This window comes from Perna viridis, chromosome 14 (assembly GCF_037379345.1).
Source record: "Perna viridis isolate PV_CMFRI_1.1 ecotype Kerala chromosome 14, ASM3737934v1, whole genome shotgun sequence".
Classification (NCBI taxonomy): Eukaryota; Metazoa; Mollusca; class Bivalvia; order Mytilida; family Mytilidae; genus Perna; species Perna viridis.
In genome coordinates, this window is record NC_142458.1 from 21,800,659 (window position 1) to 21,809,193 (window position 8,535).

Genomic DNA, 8,535 nt, shown 5'->3' on the forward strand with positions numbered 1-8,535 from the left:
TATCATGTATTTTCATTTCTTATAACATTTTTAGAATATTCTGAAATGAATTTTATTGCAGACATTTGTCGACAAAAAAATCATAGAATCAGTTGGTTATTATAAAACCACCAAAACACACCATTCCTGTTAGATAAAATTGTCACCGCTGATTTCGTTTACGTTAATTGTTTGATGGCGAAACTTCATTTCCAGCTTTGTTGTTACAAGAACCCATTTCCTCATTTCTAGATTCCGAATCGTCATTTTTAGACTCTGTGAATTTCTCTAGCGAACATGTTATATCTTCTTCACTTACAATGGAATTCGTTTTGTCCTTTTCTAACAATATATGTTCGGCTTTTACTTTTGAGAGATCTGCTGTTCCTATATCACCGTTTTGCTCAGTACATGTATCCTGTTGGGTCGATTTTTCAGAATATGCATCTCCTGACTTAGTACTAATTGTTTCAAAAAATGTTGGGTGTGTACACAAAGTAAATGGTTTGTAACTTTGGTGGACACACGAATCGTCCCTCTCAATTTCTCGTTTGTGGACACTGTTACAAGATACCTTATCATTGTATAGGAGGTCATAACGTGAAGTCTTGTCACACCATACGTGAAGTGGTCCCCGAAAACCATACTTGTCGGGCCTACAAAGGCTACCATAGGGTGTGAAACATCCGTAAAACGTGTAATCAATGCCGTCGTCATTAGGTACCCGGAGACCTGGTTGCTTAAAGATTTCCGACAATCGCCATTTTTGTTGTCTTGTACCCTTGACGTGGTCGTGCTTCTCTATTCTTGTTGCGACTTTCTCTGCACGTGAAAAACTTTTCTTTGGTTCGACGTCTGTTATAGCTTCAAGAATGGCGCATCGGTTAAAAGTTGCATCTGAGTCTTTCAAGTAGTTCATCGAGCAACTTACGGCGTGGTCAGCTAATGATCGAACGTCAGTTTCAGATATGAGCATTGTAATTTGATATTCATAGGCGACGGCCAACTCGACGCCGATGTCCTTTAAAGAATCTATCATCTCGTGTGTTGAGATATCGAGGAGCTTGCACTCAATCCGCGAAGCACGTGCTCTTCTAACAATTTTGTATATTTGCCGGAAAAGTCCTTTTACGTTATACAAGCCTTTAATTTTGCAAGCGTGTTTGATTTTGTTTCGTTTTTCACTTACAATCATTTCAACTTCATCTTCGAACGAGGCACAGAAATTCACTGACGAGTTGCTTATTCCTGTTGAAAGATTTGCGCCATGTTCTTTCAGAAGTTTTCTGTACTTCCTGTGTTTCTGTATAAATCTTGCAATGTACCGAGTGGCGAAAATATCTTTGGCGCGCTCGGTTTCTTCAAGTGTCGGTAGAACTGTTATTGTTTTTCCCGTCTTTGTGTCTGTGTCTGTCATTCCCCCGGTTTCCCTAAAAATACAAAATAAAATTGATGTTGAATGAAGAAGAGAATAGTTTCAGCGAAAAGTAAATTATGATATGTACCAAAGGGTTATTTTAGTGGAGCGGAAATGGCCGATGAGTTCTCATCAAAGTGACAACTTACATAAAAGCGTTTTAAATGGTTTCATGATGCTCACTTGCACTTATTTGAAATTATTGCTTCCTTCTTTCGCGCTCTGTCTTTTTTTAGGTTGAAACTTATCAGGGCTTTTGTTGTTTATTATATAAATTACTTGTACCGAATCTAAATAAAGTTTTTGCGTTCCTATTCGTTTGGTTTTGTTAGGGCGAGTTTCGTATTCAGTGTAAATCTCTTTACCACAACAAGGAATACTTGTGCTTTTCTGTGTTATTCGCTGTTCAAAGTTATTTTCAGTTTATAAACAAATTGTTTGGGACGGATGTTACAGTGTATATACATTTTTTCAAGAGCAATCAATGACTCCTTATATGCAATGAGGTGATTATAATATGTCGTCGACCTCCAGGACACATTCACAATAACTCGAGTGGATTTAACCTATACGCATTGAATGGTCGATCGGAACCGACATATAGCAAAATAATTTAACATGTCTAATTAATTATTTAAAACTCTTCATTACTTTTGTAATTCAGGAGATAAGTATGCCCCTCCTTGGGTATCATGAAAGCCTACAAATTGTATAGAAAGCGGCGAAAATGATAAGTCTATCCGAATCATTGGGTTTGCTTTATGTCCTGGGTTTGACAAAAATTCTCAAATTGAAGATTTCTTCAAATATTTCCTCAACTGAAATTTCGATCAACCAGATTGCTTGAAATCGTCGGTTATTTGTGGAAAATCTTGTAAACTTGATTTTTTTAATGAAACCGGGCACAGTCATTGCAATTTGGAAGTGATATCATAGTAAAAGCTATGCCCAAAACTCGGACAAATTAATGAACGAAAAAAAGAAATGAAAACTTGTCATAATACTATAATAGTAAATAAACAGCTGATAAACAAACACAAACACATATTCGATGTAAAGGTTAAAGCATCCAGACTCCACCAAAAACTTGGAGTGTTGTAAAAGTTTTGGGTATTTGTTCACAACTTTTCCGCATTCAAGATCAATTAGTTCACTAATTCGAAAGATCTTTTGGAGACAATCAGTTCAAGACTATTATCAGAATATAATAGCATTAAAACCTATGATTTTTCAGCACTGTATACTTCTATCCCACATACTTAGTTAAAATCCCGACTTAAAAACATTGTACATCGTTGTTTTTTCCAAAAAAAGGTAGTACACCTAGATACAAATATATAGTTCTTGGTAGAGATTCCTCATACTTTGTAAGAAATAATTCCAAATCATCTTCCAAATATACAGAAGATGTTTACAAAATGCTGGAATTATTGAAAGGCAATATATTTGTCTAGTGTGGTGGACGCGTTTTTCAACAAACGGTCGGCATTCCAATGGGAACAAATTGTGCTCCTCTACTTGCTGACCTATTCCTTCACTCTTATGAGGATGACTTTATAGCTGATCTGATCCGAAAGAAAGAATATCGTTTAGCTAGATCCTTTAATCTCAGTTTCCGCTATATAGGTGAGGTATTATCTTTAAACAATCCTAATTTTGGGGATTTGATACATCGCATCTACCCCAAAGAACTTCAGATAAATGATACTACAGACACTGTAAAGTCCGCCTCATATCTTGACCTACACTTAGAAATCGATGGTAAAGGAAAACTATTGACCAAACTTTACGACAAACGTGATGACTTTTCATTCAAAATTGCCAACTTTCCTTTCATCTGTGGCAACATCCCTTCAGCACCTGCGTATGGAGTGTTCATATCACAACTCATACGTTATGACAGAGCTTGCCGAGACTACGCAGACTTTTTGTATCGCGCTAGAATTCTAACAAATAGGCTTCTGGGGCAGGGTTATGTTGCTACAACATTGTAGTCATCACTACAAAGGTTTTATGGCCGTCATCATGAATCGTTACGGTATATCCATCTTCGCCGTGAAGACTGATTTGTTCGACGCGTCATAGTTTTCCTTTCCTCTTTCTTCTACCCCGGACTTGACTTTTTATGAACAATTCGGCGGGTGTTTCTAGAAAAGCAGAGGACGCTTACCCTACCGGTGCACCTGGTCCGTGCTCCTAATTTTTGTGGAGTTCGAGTTGCTCATTTGCTTTTGTTACTTTGTACGTATGATTTCAGTTACTCTATGTTCTTTTTTGTGTATGTCTGTTTTCCATGTCTGGTCTTATTCCCTGGATTACATTCTTATGATAACCGCTTTAACCTTGGTTCCCTTGATTACTCTTCCCGCATTCAAGGTCAATTTGGTCACTACTTTCCCGCATTCAAGATTAATTTGTTCACTGCTTTCCCGCATTCAAGATTAATTTGTTCACTGCTCTCCTGTAATCAAGATCAATTTGTTCACCACTTTCCGCATTCAAGATCAATTTGTTCACCACTTTCTGCATTCAAGATCGTAGTGGACAAATTACTGAGCTGTTTTTGGTCAGATTGGGAGTGTTGATAAGACGAATAAGTTATATTGGAACATACAATATTGTCCAGACACCATATGTTACCAAATTATGTTTGTTACACAATTTTTTACTTTAATAAAAATACACGAGTACAAAAATAACGTTTGGAACTATAAAACAAACTGTTAAAATTTCCATACACAAAAATGTCCGTTCCAAGTATAAATTTTAATAGACCGATTTTGGTTTTGTTTTGTTTTAATTGTATTGTGCAAGTTTATAATTTTTATTTCTGCCAGATTCTTACAAAAACTTGTACCTAAATCAGTTAACGAAACAACAATGAACGCACATTTTGTCAAGAAAGAACAAACATTGCCACTTAATCGGCCTAACTTGATATTTCGTCGGTCTAAAGATCTGTCAAACTTCACACATTTAATGTTTGTTCTTGCGAGTAAGAAAATGATACTGTACACTGACATCCTACGTACATAAGTGTCTGCTTATCAACACATAATTTGACTTACTTTACTGGGTGTGTTTTTGCTTAAGGTCCGAAATTCGTTTCAATATGTCCGCATACATGAATATGAAAGTTGAAATATGGTATTTCAACAGTCTAAATATAAATTAAATATATTTGCATATCTTTACATTTTTACCTGTTGTTACAACGAATGATATCCATATTAGTGTCTAATCAATATACAGTTTACGCTCTAGTAACTTGGTTTTATCAAATCAAAAAGTACTGTGTAACAGTTCGTGGTCAGGCTTTGAAAAGCTGATACTACATGTTCATGCGCATATAATGGACAAAACAGCAATTTTCATATAATGGCAATTTTTTTTTTATTTTGTAAAATCCTGTAAAATACCAGAAAAACATCATACTTTACAGTGAAAACTGATTTTTTTAAGTCCCGACTTATAAAAAATGTCAAATTAAGAGACATATTTTACATTTTGTTGTAATAGGATGTTTTGCGGACAAACATTTAGTATAATCATATCACTTTCAATAAAATGAGATGGAATATAGAATACTGATGAATTTTATTTCAAATTCCAGTCGTAGTCGCAGGTTTGTAAACCACCAAAGGAAATATATTGGGTGTACCTGTATAATTATGTATGCAATTGAATGTTCAAAGCATATGCATACAATTTGAAAGCAGGAATATTATTTTCATACCGGGCTTTGAAGTTGTCATTAACGGAAAGCCGTCTTTGAATATGCGCATCTCAACATATTCTTCTGTTCATGAGAGGCTTTAACTATAGAAAAACAAACACATTAGCTTTGTGACATATTAAACAATGTTTATGAATTGTGATAGAACTAAAATGTGAATGACTTCCTTTGAACTTCACTTAACCCACCAGGCACACTTAACATGCTACTTTTTGTATATACATTGTACATGTTATGTCTTGATGGTGATGTCAAAGTCGATATATTTAGATAAAATCGTACGTTTTTAATATGTACACGCGTTATAAGTTTACCCTATATAGCACCCCTACTTTAGGAACACATGTACAGTTTAAGAATGAATAATTATAAAAATACATCATGTATATGATATAACGAACATGACATGTAATAATCTGCATCATATGCCGTACCAAACCGTAACCCTATGTCACCCTAAGGGCCATCGATTGCCAATAATAAAATTTTATTTAATAAACCAAATATATACCTTATACATTTGTATACTTAGTACACTTCAACTGTGTGTTTAATTGGTACTTACAGTTTTTGAAAATTAAATTATTCCGTAAATGATGTATATTAGATCATCAAAACAACAAGTGTTTTAAAATTAACATTTTATGAGAATTACAATTACATTTTTCGGAAAACCTGTATGTTCTAACATTGAAGCTGATTTATTACTGACATTAACGAACTTTCAATCTGTTTTCACAATGAATTTGTAGACAAATCAACGCCCACATTACTAGAATACACTTGTTAGTAATTTCAAAGCAATAAACTTGCGTGACAGAAAAGATGAGACCATTATTAGAATGTAAACAAACCCTTAAACGTGATTTAAGTTTGTTTGTTTGTTTGTTGGGGTTTAACGTCCGAGCAGCAATATTTCAGCTATATTCAGACAATGAACATGAAATGGATGATATAATGAACATGAAATGAAAAAAAAGGATAGGTCACAAGGATAATAGGGTCGACAAATTTTGATTGCCACTCGAAAAAGGGGGGATGGGTAAGATCGGGCAATTTAGCCTCCTGTGGCGGAGCGCAAAGGTTCCTACTCCTATCGAATACCACAGCAGGGTTCTTTAACGTGCGAGGAACGTGGCATCTTTCCCAACACGGTGCACCACTATGGTTTGCGGTCAGGTTTTCCGTATTATAGCCTGACAACCCCAGCATGTAACACGTGATTTAAGAGAATGCGCTTTAATTCTAAAAAAAAACCCACGAAGGTATAATATCTAGATCTTTAAAGGGGTGCGTTCACGCCCGAGAAAAGTGAATTCCCCTCTTCATGTAGACAGAACGATGGCGACGTATTCAACGGGTCATAGTTTTCCTTTCCTCGTTTGTCTACCCCGGACTTGACTTTTTATGAGCAACTCAGCGGGTGTTTCTAGAAAAGCAGAGGACGCTTACCCTTCCGGTGCACCTGGTCCATGCTCCCAGTTTTTAGTGGAGTCCGAGTTGCTCATTTACTTTTGTTACTTTGTATGTATGATTTTAGTTACTCTATGTTCTTTTTTTTGTGTATGTCTGTTTTCCATGTCTGGTTTTTTTCCCTGAATTACATTCTTTTGATTACAGCTAAAACCTTGGTTCCCTTGATTACTCATTCAGCAGGAGCCCCGAGCTTTTACAAAATATATAACATGTGCGTATATATATGCTACATCTTGACAGTTATAGTGTTCTCTTATTATCACAAAACGAACACAATTTAGTTCGTGCAGTATGCACTATATGTAATGTTACGACAAGGTTAATATAAATTATGGCACAACAAATATTACAGTTATGCACAGCAAGTATTGTTGATATAAAAGGTGTAAACAATGTTTATTATACAGTACTAGTCTCTGTAAAAACCCGATTGAATACGTAAAATCTCAAACGTACTATGTACAATGTATAATGGTGTCTAATTTGCATTAGTAAACGGAAATCAAAGTTCTTTGAACACAATGTAGCATGTACAAAAACACAAAAAGTTCTCGATTCCTGAATATTGAATGCCTGAAACAAACTTAGGTGTCTCCACAGATCATGAAGTTTTTTGGTCAAAATTTTCAAACCAAGTCATACGACCCCCCCCCTAAATATGTAATAAAACAAATCCCCTATCAGCCCAGCAAAATATTTAATCACTGCAACACTGCAGAAATAATTATTAAAAAATTCAGAAAAGTGTTGTATTAGTACGTACAGTATATTTACATATATTTTGTGAAAGTATCGATGATTTAGTTGAATGAAGAATATCATTTTCAAAAACAAAATAAAAATAATTAAGAACGGACAGACGAACACCATGACTCCTAATGTACTGGTCAAAGTTGGTTGATGAAGCAAAGTAAATAATAATGGACATCCTAAATAACGATTAAAATATACGACAACGAATGTGAGAAAAAAATGTGCAATTAGGGATGACGTTGTTAAAGTTCAAAGTAAAATTACAATGAAATAAATATGAAAAATAACAGTTTTAACACTTACATGTAAACACTATCTTTAACTACATGGACATACAGTTCACACTTGTCAGCGTCCTGAATCACGCCATACCTCGGAAATAACATATATTGATCAAAGATCCTGGATTATGAGGCCTCATAGGGATGTTACTGTGGCTCCGAATTGAACAAAATTAATGTAAACTGAGAAGTTAACGCTAATGGAAACACTGCTAAACCCTAGAGATCCCCTAACGTGTCAGTTATGAATATGTAAATGATAAATTCAGCACAAAGCCTAGACTAGAATGAAACTTAATCTTTCTATCGATCAAAACAAGACGATGGAATGATATCATAGGTTGATTAATGTTTGATCGACCAATTATTTTACACTAAAGCAACAATGTCCGTCGAAAATAATCATTTGCATAACGCTTCTAAAAGTATTTTAATATGCTTAATCAAATATCGCTAGATTAGCACATCGACACTGCAAATTTAGTTTAAATTAGAAAATCCCAAAGCTACATTTTTCCTTGAAAACCACATATTGCATGTACATTTTTCTCTAACTACGCATGGTAAATTGCACTCCGGGTGATGTTAAAAATTATATTGCGCCAGCATGTTTTGCGCATTACGTACGGCAACATGTCTTCAAATTCCAAATTACAGTATCGTGTAGTAAATTGCTTACATATAAAAACCAATGTAGCTCTTTTATATTGCGTTTCTGTTAATACGCTTTGCAATTGTTTCTGAAAAAATCAAGATAGTTCACAACCATAACATGTACAAAATATTGACATTTTTTTCGGATGAAACAAGATTTGAAAATCGAAAAAAAAATCTAATTGCATATGATATACTTCAATATTCGCGCAGTAGTGAAATATCGTTACGGTGTATTG

General features: G+C 34.8%; 1 protein-coding gene across 6 annotated transcripts; it reads right to left on the minus strand.

The window, feature by feature from the left end:
• Positions 1-27: 27 nt before the first annotated feature.
• LOC148598635 (uncharacterized) lies at positions 28-7,864 on the minus strand. 6 transcript variants are annotated; one of them, XM_088561587.1, is made up of 3 exons: positions 7,665-7,761; positions 5,133-5,215; positions 28-1,409 (listed from the first exon to the last, which is right to left on the minus strand). In XM_088561587.1, the coding sequence occupies exon 3, from the start codon at positions 1,394-1,396 to the stop codon at positions 164-166; it is 1,233 nt and encodes a 410-aa protein (XP_088417713.1). In that variant the 5' UTR covers positions 1,397-1,409; positions 5,133-5,215; positions 7,665-7,761; the 3' UTR covers positions 28-163. The 6 variants fall into 6 exon arrangements, with proteins under 6 accessions (XP_088417713.1, XP_088417714.1, XP_088417710.1 ...); XM_088561588.1 differs by lacking the exon at positions 7,665-7,761 and adding an exon at positions 5,698-5,715; XM_088561584.1 differs by lacking the exon at positions 5,133-5,215 and having other exon boundaries at positions 7,665-7,864.
• Between the last annotated feature and the right edge of the window lie 671 nt (positions 7,865-8,535).

Excerpts from the sequence above, each read along its gene's own strand:
- LOC148598635 (XM_088561584.1), bottom strand. The coding sequence starts at position 7,747 with ATGTTATTTCCGAGGTATGGCGTGATTCAGGACGCTGACAAGTGTGAA. Across the intron at positions 1,410-7,664 it reads GTTAAAGATAGTGTTTACAT|GGAAACCGGGGGAATGACAG; the intron begins GTAAGTGTTAAA and ends TTGTATTTTTAG.